General features: G+C 40.8%; 1 protein-coding gene across 1 annotated transcript in view; it reads left to right on the top strand.

Moving 5' to 3' along the window:
• Positions 1-13,770: 13,770 nt before the first annotated feature.
• GNA14 (G protein subunit alpha 14) overlaps positions 13,771-18,967 on the top strand; it is a 155,740-nt gene continuing 150,543 nt past the window's right edge. Inside the window, exon 1 of the mRNA XM_019736652.2 lies at positions 13,771-13,902. Within this exon, the coding sequence (XP_019592211.1) occupies positions 13,779-13,902 (124 nt within the window). The 5' untranslated portion in view covers positions 13,771-13,778. The remainder of the gene's footprint in view (positions 13,903-18,967) is intronic.

The following is an 18,967-nucleotide window of genomic DNA, read 5'->3' as shown; positions in this document are numbered from 1 at the left end:
TCTGATGATTACTAAAGCAGCTAATCTTTGAAGTGCAGGGAAATCTTGAAAGTTTTCGATGTAGACAGAGGCTGGACAAAGTGTCCAGCTCAAAAAGACCTTGAGAACACAGTTTTATCCAAACTGAGTGCCTAGAGCTATGAACTCAGGCAGAGCCATAAGTCTACAGGCTGACTTTCAGATAAACCCCCAGACAACTGAATTGAGTATTTTGAAAACACTCAACTTTTAAAAATAGGTGCAGGGGAAGTGGTATCATTTTATCCCCTAGTCTCTAGTGAAATGATCCAGCCATTCTGCCACAAAGAAAGCCTTTGATAAGGTGGTTATGGGAGACATGGTGAATCACTGCTTCATCAAGACATGTGTTTCAGGATGTTTCAGAAACCAGGAAGTGTCTGCCTCTATTCAGTAAACAATCTTTACCATTCAAACCATAACAACAAAAACAAGACACATTATCAAAAAATAAACCCAAAATGTAAGCCCAAAGCTTTGGGATCCGATAGATCAGGATTTGATTCCCAGCGGTTCAAAGTCCTAGGTAGCTATGTAACTCTGAGTAAATGATACAATCTCTTGGAGCTTTGCTTTCTTCATCTGTGCAATGGAATAATAATGCCTAGTTAATAATATTGTTGGGATAATTAAATGATATAATGAATGACTGGCACATTGCTGATATTAAATAAAAGTTATTTGTGTTTCCTGTTAACATTTGAAGGTAGAGTTATGCAACAGAGAATGGTAATGGTTCCTATGGGTTGTTCTTTTTTTAACAGCTTTATTGAGCTATAATTTACAAGGCATGAAATTCAGTTTAAAGTACACAAGTCAGTGTGTTTTAGTGTATTACAGAGTTGTACAATCATCACCATTATCTCATTTTAGAACAATTTATAACCTCCAAAAGGAACCCGTACCTTTTAGCTGACACTCCCCATTTTCCCTCTCTCCAGCCCCTGGAAAGCACTAATCTACTTTGTCTCTCTGGATTTGCCTCTTCAGGCTGGACATTTCATGCAAATGGAATCATACAGTAGTATGTGGTCTTTTGTGGCTGGTGTTATGACTTGTTCTTGATTTATTTTTATATGAATAGTAGCAAGTGAAAATCAAAAGGATTCTCTGTTAGATTATCTCCTTGGTTGAATTTAAAAGGATCGACACAGATTTGAGAAGAAAGGAATGGTTAAATTCTATATTCTTTTTCAGCAACCATTACGCAAATAAATCATGCCATTTGATCACATTACTGTGTAACAGCCTTCCTTTGTTCATTTATTTTCTCTGGATCCTGTTCTCAGCATTTGGCTGCATGATGAAGGAACTCTTTCCCGCACCGAGAATGTCCTTGACTTTGGCCAAGGCTTGACACATTTGTTACAGCAAGGCTGACGCTTGCACCAAGCAGCTCTCTCCATGAGTCTGTGCAACACGACAAAAGGGGTCCTAGTAGAGATGCAGGAGATCTGGTTCCAGCCCTCACTCTGCCACCATCCTCAGGTGCTGTGAGAATTAAAGGAGATAGTGAACATGAAAGTGGTTTGAAAAGTGTTCATATATCAGTTAGGACTCTTGGGTCGTAGGAACAGAATTGCTGGGTTGTAAGGCAATTCTGTGTTTAACTTTCTGAGGAACTACCAACCTGTTTTCCATAGCAGTTGCACCATTTTACATTTCCACCAGCAATGCAATTTTTCCACGTCCTCACCAAGACTTATTTTCTTTTTTCTTAAAAAAAAATTATACCTGTCTTAGTAGATGTGAAATGGTATCTCACTGTGGTTTTGATCTGTATTCCCCTCATGACTAATGAGGCTGAGCATCTTTTCATGTGCTTGCTGGCCATTTGTACATCTTCATTGGACAAATGTCTATTCAAGCCCTTTGCTCATTTAAAAATTCTAATGGATTATTTTCCTTTTTGTTGTTGACCTGCAGCATTTATTTATATTCTGGATATTAAACTCTTACCAGATATATGATTTGCAAATATTTTCTCCCATTCTGCCTTTTTACTTTCTTAATGGTTTCCTTTGATACATAAAAGTTTTCAATTCTAGTGAAATCCAATTTGTCTATTTTTTCTTTCTCAGTTAATCTATTTTTACTTTTGTTGTTCTTGCTTTTGGTATTATATCTAAGAAACCATTGCCTAATCCAAGGCCATAAAGAGGTATACCTGTTTTCTTCTAAGAGTTTCACAGTTTTAGCTCTTACATTTGTCTTTGATTCATCTTGAGTTCAAATTTTTTATATGGTGTGAAGTAAAGGTAATTTTTACATTTCTAAATGGTTACATTTTAAATGGTTATATAAGTGCCTATATTATATACTCACTTTTGCCTCTTGGCTCATAAAGCCTAAAATATTTACTCTCTGGACCTCGACAGAAAAGCTTGCCAACCCCTGTGGCCAGGTGCAATCCTTGCAAATAGAGGGCATAATAAGTGTTTAACAAAGAGACTTATTAAACAAATATTTAACTCTTCTACTGAGTCCAAGGCACTTGCTAATATGTTATGGCGTGGGGTAGGGGTTTCAAAGATGAGTGAGAACTCATTACATGTTAGCAGGAATTAATTATACCTCGCAGAGAAGCTGTAAGAATAAGTCCTATTTCTCACAATCGTTGTTATATCAGTGCTTAATACATAGCTCAGAAAGTTGGTGTATGACTATCAAGTTTTTTTGGATTGCTTGTGTATGCTGGGTACTCCATACCCTCACTGACATGACAGTACCTGCACATTCTAGGTACTCAGAAGAAAGAGGTATATTCTTCACAAAGTGGAAACTGTTGTAATATAACCTTTCTGGCCATCAAACCATTTACTTGTACTGTCCAACTTGTTTCCAGGACCTTACTGTGGCTAGTTTCGGTGTGCTCAGTTGGCTCTGTATCAGTTCAGAAGTAACCTGATTTAGCAGATTACTAACTATTGCATTAAAGGAAATGTCACCAGAGGGTTCAGGTTACCTATGGATGCTTAGTAAACTACCTCAAAACTTAGTGTTTTAAAACAACTGCCATTTTATTATATATTGGGATCTGTGGGCCAGGATTTGGTGCAAGCTTGGCTGGTGGTTTTTCTGCTCCACGTGGTATTGACTTGGGGTCATTTGGTGATGTCCAGCTGGGCTAGGCTGAAGGGCCGAGATGGCTTGACCCATATTCCTGGCACCTTGGTGGGTATGGCTAGAAGGATGAGTTCAGCCATGTAGTCTCACAGGCTCTCCGTGGGATCTCTCCAGATTCTTTATGAGGCAAATCAGGATTCCAGGAGTGAGTGATTCAAGAGACAGGAAATGGAAGCTGCTAGTCTCTTAAGGCCTACACTTAGAAACTGACCCAGTGCCATTTCTACTACAGTCCATCAGTCAAAACAACTATATACTAAACAAACAAACAAACAAACAAACAAACACAGCCACATAGCTCAGCCAGCTTCAAGAGGAGGGAACATATGCCCCGCCTCTTGAAGGAAGCTATGTCTGAGAATCTCTGGCCATCGTAATCCACATCAACGACCTTAAAAAGGGGGTGGGTGGACTTCCATGTGTCTAAAGACATCAAAGAGTGACTCAAATACTAAAGAAGATAGGAGGCAACTGCATATTTTCTTTTTAACTCCACATTTCTAACTGGTATTTACCAAACTTCCAGATTTTCAAATCATGAAGAAAAAGACTGCATGTATACAATGTATAGGAGAGGAGAACTTGGGAGTATCCTCTGATGTTTACTTCATTCATGCTGACCTTTAAAAAAAACTGCATATTTGATTCAGATATTTAAAATCAACATTTACTTTCAAGAGAACTCAATGGCTAAATTCCTATCTGGATCAGCTGGCCATGCAAGGTGTTTGTCTACTTCTCTGCCTTTGTTGGGAAGCCCGATTCCTGTCTGCCGTTGTTCCCAGACAGTTGGAATTATTCCAAATGATTGTGCAAAGTGAGAACTTTCCCTTCTCCCTACAGTACCAGAGTAATCACAAATGTATCTTTTGTGCGAATATGAAGTATTGATGATGATGATGATAATGTATTATTTTAAAAATAATACTATCTACTACTGATGAGTACTTACTATTTTCAGGCAAGGAGTCAAAGTTTTGTTATCTATTATCTCTTCTTCAACAACAATCCAATGAGGTAAGTGTTATTTATCCATTAATTTCACGGATACTTATTGAACACTACACAGCTTCCTTATGACATTGCTTTAGCACCTGGATCTAGCAGAATTTAAAACCAAGACCATCCCTAAACTTCTCAGTCCTAAGAGCCAATAAATTCTATTTTTAACTTAAGTCCATTTACGTTAGGTCTCTGTTGCTTGTAATCAACAAATCCTGGCAAGGACAGGCAGGGTCCTTGCTTCACAAATCAAGGGTCCAGAGTGGTGTTTTGTTTTCCTATTACATAATGTAGTATAAAACAGGCAAATATCAAATCACAAATCTCATATTGCTGACTTTTCCAAGACTTAACTTTATTGTTGAGAATGGGATCTGAATAGAGTTTGGTGGTACAATTTAAGATGATATACCTTCCCCAATCTAGGCCCTAAGGATACACCAGTGAATAAGATAGTCAGGACCCACCCTCTCATGGAGTTTACCTTCTTTATGTGATGGGAGAAGACGATAATCTAATAAAGAAGGAAGGAAATGAAAAATTAGATAGTAATGAATGTTACAATAAAAATATGAGTATCATGCTATCAAGTGGATGTGGCAGGGAGGAGTGGTTACTTTAGGCCAAGTTGCCAGGGAAGCCTGCACTTGGTAAGTCACATTAAGTTGAGACTGACAACACAAGTAGAAAACAAATATTTCAAGGTCTGGAGGAAGCATGATTCAGATAGCAGAGCAGATAGTGCAAAGGCCCTGAGTTATGTCCAGAGAAAAAAGGGTACAAGGTCTTTTTTTTTTTTTTTTTTAGTTTAAATGCATTTAATTTTAGACAATCTACATGGCATGTTTTTTCTTAAAAACAATGTCTCCGTTCAAAGGTAAAAATAAATGAAGATCTTGAGATGAAATCAGTTCCATTTTTCTAATAACTGGTATTATGCATATGAATAACAGCAGCAGGTGATAGACCCCAAGTAATTGCCAAATTTGTTAACATTTTTCCATTTCTAAACCATCCTTAAAGAAAATCATATATGAGGTCACAAATATGTGTGACCAGAGTGTATTTGAACAGGAAGGAGGATGTTAGGCTATGAAGTTAGAGAAGTAGGCAATGGCCAATCGTGTAGGGCCTCATGATCTAGAACAAGGACATTTAATTTTAATCTCTGATGGAAATCGATTGGTGGATTTTAATCTAGAGAATGATGGGCTATGTTTTGGGATTTTACAAGCTCATTGTGGCTCTCTTGTCCTGTGGTGACAAGAGAGTGGATTTTAGGGGGTCAAGAGTGGAAGCAGGAGGAACAATGACAAAGCTATTGTTTTAGTCCAGGTCAGGTGCTGTTGGCTTGGTCAGAACAGAAGTGGTGACAGCAAAAATAGAAATATATATACCTGGAGGACAACAGTAACACAGCAGGACAATTCGGGGAGCCTCATTCACACAGATTAAATGTGTGTGACATTCCCTAGTCCGCTCAGTGCAAAAGCTGGTGGCTGCATGCAGTGGTTCCAAAACAAATTCAGATGTGGCTTAAGGCCTAATCTATAATTGCTAAGATTAGGTGCGGGCGTTGGAGCAGAGAGGCAATCAATTAGGTGCTTGGTGGTGCTGAGATGGAAAAAGACAGCAGGAAGATACATTTTGGAAAACAAATTCAGAGTTTTGTTTTGGGTTTGTTAAATTAAGGTTCCTATTAGATGTGCAAGCCAATGTGTCAAGAAGGCAGTTAAAGTTAGGGCTACCGTTATGCTTTGAAGTCCAGGGAAGAAGTCATTGATAAATGATATTATGATTCATATGGAAGAATGAACACAACTAAGATGAGTTTGAGGACATTGACAGGTGATATGTCCCATCAGATATAAAAATATTCCACAGAACCCCTGTAGACAAATCAAGATGGCATTGATATAGGAATAGATAAATAGCTTGGTGAAACAGTATAGACTCAAAGAAATGGATTTCAGTCAATATGAGAATGTAATACATGACAAAGATTGAAGTTTAATTCATTGGGAAAAGGATGGAATGTTCAATAAATGATGTTGGTACAACTGGCTATCCATCTGGAAGAAAATAAAATTAGTCTCCTATCTTACACATTTTATAAAAATAAACACCAGATGGATTAAATATTTAAATGTTAAAAAACAAAATAATAAAAGTGCTTGCAAGAAAAGCTAAGATACTGAATGTACAATCTAGAAATGGGGAGAACATCCTACAAAGACTGGAACTCAGGAAGCTGTACAAGAAATTAGAGATATTTGGACATGTAAAAATAAAATCTTTTCTATGATGAAAGGTTCCACTAAAAATTATAAAGGACAAAATGTATTTGAAAATTTGTAGCTCAGATGACAAAGAGCTGATATGTAATGTTGAAGCGCTCTTATAGATCAAGAAAAAGACAAATGACCCAATTTTTAAAAATAAGCAAAGGATATAAATAAACAGTTCATAAGGTGGCACATGCAAATGCTATCAAGCTATAAGAAATGACAAATTCATGAGTAGTCAGAGAAACATAAGGTAAAGCAGCACTTTAACGCTATTTGTATCCCTTTAGGCTGCCAAAAATTAATGAGTGATAATATTTATTGCTGGTAGGGATATGGCTATTCATATTTTTTAGTGGAAATATGAATTGTTTTAGTCTTTTAAACAGGAATCTGGCCATATCTTTTAAAATGAAATATATATATATTCTTCAATTCAGCAGTCTTTTTTCCCCCCTGGGAATCTATCCCATACTGTGTTTTCCCAAAAATAAGATCTAGTTGGACAATCATCTCTAACGGTCTTTTGTAGCAAAAATTAATATAAGACTTGGTCTTATTTTGCTATAATATAAGACTGGGTATAATATAATATAATATAATATAATATAATATAATATAATATAATATAATACCACGTCTTATATTAATTTTTGCTCCAAAAGACGCATTAGAACTGATTGTCTGGCTAGGTCTTATTTTCGGGAAATAGGGTAGAAATAAAGGCCACTACTGCATAGGAATTTATATACAAAGATACTCTTACAGATTTGTTTTTAGTGGCCAAAAATTGGAAATAAAAATGAATGCTCCTCAAAGGGGAAAAGTTGAATAAAATATGGGCCTTTCACATCATGGAATACTATGTATGAATGTATGACAGACTGAATCAGATTACTTAGATTTAGTAACCAGTTTACTTAGATTCCCATAAGGTATTGTTGGATGAGAAAAGCAAAATATGGAGTTCATGTAATATGGTCTCATTTTTAAATTAATGATAACAAACTCCTGTGTTTTTTATGCTTATGTATCATTATAAGAGCATAAAAAATAAAGAAGAAAAAACGTACTAGGTTGTTAACATTGGTTTGTTCAGGAGAAGAGTGATGTAATTGGAGGGGAGAGACTTAAGTAAAAAAGGAAAAGAAAATAAGCAAAATAAAAATCTCCAAACTTCTTATCAGAAAGATTGTACTCCTTAAATTCTTGAGAGACTTAATCCCCATGAAAAGTAAGATTTAAAAACAAACTATAGCTCTTCCTGCCCACTCCCAGTCATGTGTGTTTGAAGGTGGGTTTTATTGTCTCATAACGAGGGGATACATCCTGAGAAATGTGTTGTTAGGTGATTTCATCATCGTGTGAACATCACAGAGTGCACTTACACAAGCCTGGATGGGATAGCCTACTACACATCAGGCTATATAGTACAGCCTGTTGCTGCTAGGCTGTAAACTTGTACTGAAAACTATAATGATAAGTACTTGTGTATCTAAGCATAAGAAAGGTACAGTGAAAATACGGTATAAAAGAAAAAAAAAATGGTACACTTGCATAGGGCATTTACCATGAATGGAGCTTTCAGGACTGGAAGTTGCTCTGAGTGAGTCAGTGAGTGAGTGATGAGTGATTGTGAAGCCCTAGGACATCACTGTACACTACTGCAGACTTTCTAAACAGTGTCCACAAGATCTCCACTTACTTCCTTCTGACAAGGTCAGAAATAGAGCATCAAAGTTCTCAGTGCTGCTCCATGAACAGGGATGTGGGCTAAATTGATTGGAAATATCAAGGAGAAACTGGTTGTGTAAAGCATAGGTCATCATAATAGTGATTGTCAGGAGGGAGTGAAAGGTGGCCTGAGGATCAATAGAAAGAAGAAATCAATAAGGGATATAGAAACAGGGATTGTCATGGCGATGTGGTTTTGGCTATTGCATGTTGGGGCAGTGGTCAGGTTAAGGAACTTTGCGGTACTCATAAAAAAAAAAAGAGGGTGTTTAACATGGAGAGGGCGGAGAATTGAGGACTCAATATTTTGACTTTGGACGTTTGTTCTTGGTTCCATTGACCCTGTCTGGCACAAATTGCTCTCTCTGGCATTGAATTGATGGAAGAAAGAAAATGTATCTATGCTTTACATCATTACAACCTGAAAATATTTCCAATGTGCAGGGACAGACAGGCTCTACACTACTACAGAAAACTTTTACTAAAGTGGCAGTGGCACTGCATACTTTTTAGGGTCATGTCTGAGGACCTGTGTCCTTGTACAGGATCTTAGGTCCTCAACGAAGAATTTACAGCAATGAACTCTGATGATTATCGTGCTAGATCTGGGAGGGCTGTAGTGCCCTCTGAGTGCACCTCTATGGCTGAAACAGGTCAGTGGACAACTGATTGGGATGTAATCTGTGTACTCACAGATTGAGGTGCTGTGAGTGAGAGGAAGTCTATTGCCAAGCCCCACAGATATTGCTGCCAGAGAAAAGAATTCCTCCTGAATTATTATACACATCCCTCCATTTCTTACAGGCGTTTCAGCTCCATTATAGTCTTATGGGACCACAATCATATATGTAGTCCGTCATTGACCTAAACGTCATTATGCGGGGCATAACTGTAATTCTAGTATTTTCAGTAGAAGTTATATAATAAACAGTTTTCGGTCTTCAGGCAGAAAATATTTTGGAGCAGCATGTTGACAAGTTGACTGCCTTAGAAAAATATATGTTGAGTACCAGCTACATGATTCACCAGCTACAATGATTACCCATTCATCTAAATATCCATCACTACTCCATCAACACACCTGAAGTCAATAATAGGCAGAGAACACAAAAACATCTTTAACTTACCATCCTCATCTAGAAGCTGAGATAATTGGGTGAGGAAGGGTGGGGAATGGTGAGCAGGGAGAAGGACTCAAGACATTATAGAGAACACATTGGGCTTAGAAAATTGAAGAAAAATTGGGAACATGTTGAGCTCAGAAAAATGATTTAGAAAATTGGGTATCATTCAGTCCAACCCACCTGGGATATGGACCAGCAAACCCCTGTTGATGACTGATCTGCTTAAGAGTTGATACTTATGTATGCATCTGAAACTAAAGTTTCATGAAACAATAATACATGTAGCATACTTTAATATTTCCTATTTCTATTCTGTTCTTTTCCTTAAAAAAAAAAAAAAGTCATAACCCAGGAACGGGTCACAACTACAGTTTGAAAAACACTGCCCTAGAGCAGCATACATGCATCAGTATTAGTGCTATTTTAGCTTTGTGAATTCCAAGGTCATATTTTTACTCTATATTACTGGTTAAAATTCTAAGACGCTACATTTGTCAAAGAGAACAGCATCTTTTCAGCCCTCGACTTGCACATTTCCTTGGAGTTCTGAATTAGAAATAGGGCAGTCACTCCTTCTAAGGAGGCAAACTGGGGACACAAGTCCTTCGTAAATCATACATTGATTTGCTGTAGACTTGCTTGTTGGTTTTTCACTGTCATCCACCACAAGAACCTTCTTTTCTCTCTTCCAGTTTTTCTCTTATCTCAGGCTAATATTTCTTGTTTTCAATTTTAATCAGTCAACTAAATTTTATTAATTTAGAAATACGAACAAGAAAAAGCTCTCCACCTGTGAACAACTAATGGATTAGTCGAGGAAAGAAACAGGTGTCATAGAGCAAGATGGTGAATAGAGGCACAGAGAAAGTGCTCCGGCAGCAGAGAAAGATGGGTCTATCTGACCAGGGTGGAGAGGGTTTCTCAGAAGAGATGTGTTTGGGAAAGAAAGTACCTAACTTTGCCTGGGATGAGAAATGGCATTCCTGGAAGAGAGAACAGCATGTGCCAGGACATGGAGGTGGGGAGAGCATGTGGTTACATTTGTCTGGAGTTATACCAGAGTGATGGGAAATGAGGCTCAGCTGAAGGGATCATTATGCACATCTGTAGGTTGTGGTTCTGAGCTCTCACTCTCTGCTCTCTGGGAGGAAGCAAGGAGGGGTGGGTTCAGATTTCAGGGTATCAGTCTTACCTCTTTTCACTAGATTGAAACCTACCTAAAGTCTGGAAGGTCTCATTATCTGAATCCCCAGTGCCTGGTACAGGGCCAGGCAGGGACTCAAAAGACATTCAGAAGAGTATCAGACAATTAGTTCACCTTTATAGCCCAGCACTTGGCAGGTATCTGAAACACATGTCAAGGCTGTGCTCTGATTTTCAAGAGGAATGAAATGGAATTGAAGCACTTTGTGAATAACTTAGGAAAACAAATATTCTCGTTTACTAAGACCTCTTTTCAAAACTATCTCTTCCTGGTAAGATGTTGCAAATGAATTAATAACTTAAAATTATTCTCATCCCACCCCCAGGTCCTAAAGACAAGGAAATTAGAGACGTGAATAAAAAATAGTAATATAAAAATAACTGACTTATGATATCTTAAATTTATAGTTCTCACTAGCTACCAATGCTCTAGGTTTATGATCATTTTTAATATTATTTTATAAGTGTGAAAATTATCAAAGAAAGAATTGAATGTTAGAGGTGGAAAATCCCTTTGAGTTTAATATGCTTCATACTTCTCATTTTATAGCTGAGGAAAGTGGGGCCTAGATGACTTTATTTGAGTTGCCTTAAATAATTTTATATCAGTCAATTAAAGTCAACCAAAAAGCTATGACTCAGAGCGACTTATCTTGCTACTATATATCCCTTTAGTTTCCTAAAAATGTGTATGTGTTTCCATAATAAAATTTGTATCATACTGTTTATATTTTTGTATCTTGCCTTTTTCACTCAATATATTTTGAGGTTTTTCCCTCAAATATTTGTTATTCACAAGTTTGTTACTCGTATATTCACATAGTGAGTAACTATATAATATCTCATTGTATGAATAGACCATAATTTATTTGACCTGTTCCCTATTGTTGGGCACTTAGGTTGTTTTGCATTATTGTTATTATTATTAGAAATAAAACCTTTAAATCATGGCTCCTCTCTGATTATTTCTTAGGGGGGAAATGACCCATTTGTTCAAAAGAGATGAATACATTTAAGGCTTCTGATATATACTACCAAGTTCATCAGCCCAGGGAAGTTTCACAGATTTACCATAGCAATATGTTTCATATCTTTTATAAAATCTTAGCAACTTTGGATCTAACAGATCAGTTATCCGGTTGACTTGGAGCGTAAATTTGCCCACATTTTAATCACTTAAAAATACTAATAATTTTGATGCAACTATTATTTTGAGAAGCTAAGAGGTCTTATTCTCAAATTGTAAATGAATTTGTAAGGGCTAAGAGAGAAACCTGTGGCCAAATGGCCAAGGATCAAATGGGAAATGTCCAGGAGTTTTCCTGTAGGGGTCACTGTTACTATCAACTTATGCCTGCAAGGAAATGAAAATAAAGTCACGCATTTAAAAATGTATGCACATTCATTTTTAATGCCTGATTTGTCTACATTACCTAACCTGTAAAATAAATAAGGCCTTCAGGTAGAGAGCATCATGATGCCAAGTTCTTTATATAATGACACACACCACTCTCTCCGCTCAATGTGCTTCTCCCTTTGAATTGATTAAATATATGCTACTCAAATGAAAGACACTACTGCTTGCTCTTAATAGAGGAAGCATTAGCTAATTACCTAACGCTGTGAAGTGGTTTAAATGGCATATGATGACTTGAAGAGGTGAGGGGAAAAAAACATTCATAGCTATAGACAAGATCCCCTCCCTCCAACCTTCCTATTTCTGCTTTTCCCGTGGACCTCCTTGCACTCTGCCTCAAAATCTACACAGAAGACAAAATCAGATATTGTAATCTGAATTCTATAGTGCCATTTGAGTACAAAGTGGTGCTTTTCAATCTTTAAGTTTTTATTAATGCAGCTCAAACATGATCCTGACGTTCCAGGAGCCATGGCAATGTAGCTGTGCAGACCCATCTTTGCAAGTCTGCTGTCAGACTCCAGGGCTTGGCCAGGGAACATGCCAGGTGTTGCTGGAAACGTATGAGCCCTCTCTACAAAGCAGGAATCTTTCCCATCATAAAATGCAAAATAGCCAGCCGTTTTCCATTTCCTCCCATCCCCAGCTCTCATCGTCCGGTGGTGTAGGAAGGGGCTGGGAGGATATTTACTCTCCGCTCTGGCACTTCTCTTATTTAACTGAACCCAGTGGCAGCTGCTTCTCTGAGCTCAGCGCCAGCGGGCTCAGGCCCAGCCGCACCTTGCAGGCAGGCTGCCCAGCTGACCAAGTGCTTTGGCCAAGCCCGAACTGGGCTGGGGATGCGGGAAGCGGAAGGAGCCCGTCTAGGAAACCAGCGTGTGTGGGGTGGTGAGACTGGTGTGTCATCCTTAACTTCAGGTCGGGGTGGAGAGCTCAGCCTCTGGTGTCCCGTGGCGGACGCTCGGCTTCGCTCCACTCCACTCCTCTCGCAGCTGGGAGGAGTTGAGGCTGGGAGTTCTCAAAACTCGCTCACCTGTCAGAACCCGGATCTGGGTAGCGAGCAGGGCCTGGCGACCAAAGCGCGCTGGTCACAACAACCTCGGCAAGAGGCCCTTCCGCGCCAATAACGCTACAGCCAGGGAGGCAGGTGTGGGGGCAGTTCCCGAAGACTCGAGGCCCCCCAAGCCCGCACCCCAGCTCGTTGCTCGCCCCTTTCGCCCGCAGGCGCCATTGGCTTGGTGTGACACAAGGCCAACTCCGGCAGACGCCAGGGTTGCTGGTTCGGGACGCTCCGCCTCCTTCTGCCACTTAGAGGCATAAGCGCCAGCAGGAACCTTTCCACTTGGTCTTACTCTGCGGTTACTGCTGAGGTTTTCGGGACTCTCCAGGCCAGGGCCAGCCAGCCAGCCTCTTTACCTCCAACCAAAGTCGTCCCTGGGCCTACCTGGGACACCCCCAGGTCCGGGAAAGCCCGTTCTCCCCCCGGGCACCGACGCCCCAACTTTTTACGCGCCTTCTGAGCCCTGTGCTTGGGTGTCCGGCTCCTGTAACAAGGGTCGCGTATCGTTCGGGGACCGGCAACGCCCCCAACCTCAGCTTGCCCTCTCCTCCCGCGAGCTGTGGGCTGCGTGAGCCCAGATCCCGGGTGCACTTGAGCGTTCCCAGCGCTCGGGATTCGCCCCCGCCTCGGAGCCCACCCGCTAGGAGGGACTGAACCCCGGAAACCTGGGCCTCTTTCTCCGAAATTCAAGTCGGTCCTGGTCTTTTCTCTCGGAACCCGAGTCCCCGTCGCGGATCGGCTTTGCGAGCGGCAGGGCGGAGGATCCGGGCGCTGCGCACCGCGTCGCCCCGTCGTTTGCTGCGCACACCATGGCTGGCTGCTGCTGTCTGTCCGCGGAAGAGAAGGAGTCGCAGCGTATCAGCGCCGAGATAGAGCGGCAGCTTCGTCGGGACAAGAAGGACGCACGCCGAGAGCTCAAGCTGCTGCTGCTAGGTGAGTGCCTGCGGGACACCTTGCCTCGCCGGGCCTGGGGCAGAGCGGGGTGCAGCGCGGCTTCCTCCAATCCCCGGGGCTCAGATGCCTTAGACCCCTGTCCTTTGTACCTCCAACTGGGCGACTTTCGACCACCCCAAAACGGGGTTGAGACGGAACACTTCACCTCTGTCTGTCTCCCCCCATCAGTTCTAGTTTGCCTTTCTCCCTAAAGCCTGGACCTCCCCACCCCTCTGTGTCCAGCACACACAGATTCTGCAGAACCCTATCTTGGATGTTCGGGTGGGCGATGGGGAGCTGCGTGATCCACCTCTTGGGTTCAGCTCTGGCCCTTGCGTTCTCAGCTCTAAATAAAGTACCGTTGACTGAGCCCTTACCAAGTGCGGGACTGCCAAACTCTTATGGGCATCACCCCTCAGTGATGCGGGCAGGTAATCATCCCCATTTTAGAGGATTAAAAATGGAGGCCCAGAAAATTGGCGAGCTTTCTTTGAGAAAAGACAAAGCAAATACCAGGTCAATCATGGGGGTGAAGCTCAGATCTTGGCCAGTCTTCTCACTGTGACCCCCCCCCCCCCTGCTTGCCTCCCTTGGCCTTGGTTCCCTCTGGCAAGGTCGTTCTGTTTGCAGCAGGCCCAAATCTCCTTTGCCTAGTTGACTCAGCGGGTGCTGGTTCTTAGAGTTCAGACTTTGTGGCCCCAGCTGCCTTGGCTAGTTCCTCATTTGACTTTTGGTCTCCCTGCCCAGCTCTAGGTAGTACACCCAAGTTCAAAAAACGAACGTTTAAGGTTTGCCCAATTTATGTCCTAGGGCAAGGGACCCACCTTTCTGTCTTTGTAGAACCTTGTTCAATCCATTTGAGGTTTGAGGAATATTTACCTTTTGCTTCTTGCAGACCAGGATATCAGCTGTCAAATCTTTCTAGATAGCTGCAAGTATTTCTACTTTTTCATTTCATCGCTTTCAGACGTCTCTTCCCTTAAACCAATTTATTCGACTTTGATATAAGGAGTTACCCTCTCAGAAAGCATCAAGGAAAGAAAAGTCCATCTAGTTAGAATAAAATGGAGAAAGCTTTTAGTCAGTGTTGCCTTGGGAAAGAAAACCTCTTGCTCTTATTCCTGGAGTTTATAGAGGGCAGGGTCTGGCCTTCTCCAGGCTGTGCTCCTCCCCACTGGGCTAAGTGTCTGCGGATGAAATGGGCTGCCCTCCCAAAGTCCACTCTGGCGCTTGGTACCCCAGACCTCAGTGGAATTCCCTCCCCAAAGTCCCCAAGCCTGCTTTCAGGGCCTGTACAAGCTGGCAGGGCAGAATGCATCCCTGAAGAGTGCCCAAAAGGGGAGCTGTGCGGGGTTGTATAAGAGCTTGGAAATGTGGGCTGAGGGTCCACAGGTGTGGGCAAGAGGGAGCCTGGGTGAGGAAGGGAAAGGAAGGGATCCTGCCCATTGGCCAGGTCTGGTCTATCATGTCTGGCCCAGTACTCTGAGAGGTGTCTGAGAATTCTAAATTGTACCTGGACTTCCAGGTGGTTATAAAGCTACATTGTTTTCAATGGAGGATTTTGTGACAATTTACTTGTGTCATTAGCCCTTTAAAGTAGTAATTATTGGACCTTCATTGGTACTCTTGCCCCAGGTCCCAGAGATGATAGGGGCAGGCCTAGCTTTAGCTGCATAATTTTTCTTGTCAAGGACAGGCTGAACCCTCTTTCATTTTGAAATATTTTGATTTGTGTCAGTGTATGAAGTATAGTGTCTGGAATATACCAGGAGCTTGGCAAATGTTGGCTCTTTTTATGAAAAATGAAGCAGTTCACTGAGCTATACTGTATTGGTAATAAGCCTATTTGTTTGAAATAAAATGCTTGCATTTACACTTAAACGAGGGGCGGAATGTTTACGAGTAAATTGCTTGCCCTGGAAGTCAAATTTAATCCTGGGGACTAACTCCTTCTTCACCTTCCCAGGTCCTTACCCCAACCCTCTTCCTGTCCTCTAGAGACAGGACTGCCTGGCCTCCCAAGACCTCCATTTTCATCATTCCTTGCTGTGATTAGGTCCTTGTGTCAGTGCTAGTGACTCAGAAACTCCTAGAAATAGTTTCCAAGCCACATGGAGCTGTCCAGAACCCCAGAAGGATGGAGTTTAAAACCTCTGATTTCTTTCAGTCTTTAAAGGAGAAGGGCACAGTTCCATTTCTTCCTCAAAATAAAGGAGTCAGAGACTCAGAAAATACAGGAATCAGGGAAGGGTTTGTGTTGTTTTGTCTGAGGTCATGCAGTTTGCATGCAAAATTCATTTACCTGAATCTCTATAGTGGGGGGATTAGGTGATGTGCTCAAATGCCTCAGGCGAAAGCTCCACTTTGCAAAAGAGAGTATTGGATACTGTGTGGAGCACAGAATGACCTGAAAAGCCACCAAGTCTTTCACAAGGAAGCATGCTTTTACAACGAAATCTGAGGATGTTTCCAAAGTGCGTTCAATAGGTCAGTCCATATCCTGTTTGTGCTTAATTAAAGGAGGGGTTAGTGTCCCTAGGAAAGATATAAGTTGTTGGTTTGCTTAGGGCTACTAATTGCAAGAGGTCAGCGTGATGCTCTCTCAGCGGAAAGAGATGGGAAATAAAGATGATCAACTTTAGCAGAAAGAAATTCCTTATCAGTTCCTCAGATAAAAGTCGGACAAAAAGAGTTCTGATAAGAACCCTGATGAGCACTATTTAGAACAGGAAGAAAGTGTCTGGCCAATGGCAATTAAATGGGGGAGAATGTGATTATGTATTTATTTACTTACTTTTTTTTTTTTTTTTTTTTTAGTATTAAATAAGGCTTGGGGAAATGTTGCTTGTTAATCAGGTTGAATGTCTCCAGCAACTCTGATGGCTTAATTTTGGATGCAGACCTTATGTTGGAACTGTCTGGAAGGAATGTTTACTGAGGAACTGGAATTTAACTTATATTGGTATAGGAATTAAAAATGTAGGTTCTTCGGCCAGACTGCTTGGGTTCAAACCCTTGCTCTACCCTTTCTTAGCAGTGAACTAACTTCTCTCGGCTTTGTTTGGCAATGAGCACTTGGTATATATCAGCTATATTCGCTATTTTTGAGCATTTTTTAGCCACCAGTGAGGTATCATTTTCCATTTTATTTGCTCAGTTGTAGGTTGCATAACAGTTTGTCTCAATAGTCCTGGTAGTGCTTTAACAGAAATGTCTTTCTTTGAAGTCTCCCTTACTGTTTTCTGAGCCATAAGCTCTGATTTTAAAGTCTCTTCCTACTGAACCAAGAATTGAAAATCGGAGTCCCAGAAAGTTTTATTCCATTGATTAGAACACAATCCCATTTCAGAGCTATTGTGTTCCTGGGCTGAAGTCTGTTATAGGAACTGGTAGAGATGTAATAGGTTCAATAGAAGGTGACAGAATTTTCTGGCTCTGTGAAGAGGAAAAGGAGCGAATTAGTTAAGTATGTCCATGTTCCTTCCTCTTTGTTTAGTTTAATCCAATAGGTTGTTCCAAAGTGCCAGGCATAGTGCCCAGTGCCAGGGATCATTTCCAAGCATTGAGTTGGAGGTGCTTGTTCACAAGTAACTGTTATAAGGATGCTGGTCATAAATGCGTGAAAGAGATGACAAGTTGGTGGACAGGCAGTGTGTGAAGGGGGAGCCTCTGGAGGAGGGATCCTCTGAGTAGGGACATGAAAAATGCGGAGGGGAGGATGCTGATGTGGGGGCTTGTTCAGTACACACGCAAACTTGTCCCTGCCTACCACGAGAAACTTCTGAGGACAATAAGTGGTGTACGTAGGACCTGAGGTAATATGAAGGATCCTCAGTGGCAGATTACATTGAGTTTTGGTGTTTTAACTATTTGTGTCACTACTGTGTTTACTACAAAGTAAATGTTAATGTAATGCTTAATTTTTGTGCCATAATATACTTCAGAAAGGGGACCATGTGACTTTATCTGTGGCTTATGTCCATCCTGGCTGGAATTAACCAACCTCACCAGATAGCCTCTTCCATCCATGACACAGCAGTTTCTAGAGGCCTTTCAAGGACAAATGCAAGTCGTCTCTCTTCTTTCTGCCTTTAAATGAATACAGAACATTTCAGATAATGGATGTTTTCATCCTTTATACTTTATGCTGGTAGGCCACCTGCCTACCAGTACGACGTCACTGATAGAACTAGCATGCAGTTCCCAGAAGGACATGTGGATAGGAGTGTCAGCAGCATGAAGTCTCTGCTGGCGCCCCTTCTTGGAGACCAGGGTCCTAATGCGTAGCCATAACAGAAAAGTAAGCTTTATTGAGGTATAATTTACATACAGTAAAAGTCACCAATTTTAAGTGTATAATTTGATGTGTTTTGACAAATGTGAACAGTTGTGTAAACATTAGCACAATCATGTTATAAAATATTTTCATCATCCCAAAAACTTCCCTGTGCCACTCTGCAGTCACTCTCCTGGCCCCAAATCATTATTATTTTTTTAAATTTGGGAACAATATTTAAAGATAAGAATAGTACAAAAACCCACAGGTATACCTTTTACCCAATTGATCTATTGAAATTTTACCCCATTTTCCTTCTCATTTGTGTATTTCCTTCATTTTTTTCTGAAAGGTTTGAGGGTAAGTTATATGTATCAATTCATCATATGTATAATCCTTTAATCTGGAACATTTCCACAGGCCCTCATTGCTTTTGTGACTTAAAATTTTTGAAGAATATAGTCCCTTCTTTTTAAATAGAATGTTCCTCATTTGGGGTTTGTCTGATGATTTTCTTACAATTGGAGATTCCAACTATGCGTTCTTGGCTGGAACTCTGGATAGCTGATGTGTTGTCCTCAGGGGTTACCTCTAGAGGCATCCCATGTCCTTTTGCCCCTTGTTGGTGATGTTAAATTGTCAAGATGTTGCCTGTTTTCTCTGCTGTCTAATAATTTTATGTGAAATATTTTCTAAGACCATGTGGGTATCCTGCTCCTCATCAAAACGTCCCTCTAGATTTCGTATCAATTGATGATTCCTGATCCAATCTATAACATGATGGCTACA

This window comes from Rhinolophus sinicus, linkage group LG04 (genome assembly GCF_036562045.2).
Source record: "Rhinolophus sinicus isolate RSC01 linkage group LG04, ASM3656204v1, whole genome shotgun sequence".
Lineage (NCBI taxonomy): Eukaryota > Metazoa > Chordata > Mammalia > Chiroptera > Rhinolophidae > Rhinolophus > Rhinolophus sinicus.
The sequence above is the reverse complement of the archived record's forward strand: the minus strand, read 5'-3'. Positions and strand labels throughout refer to the sequence as shown.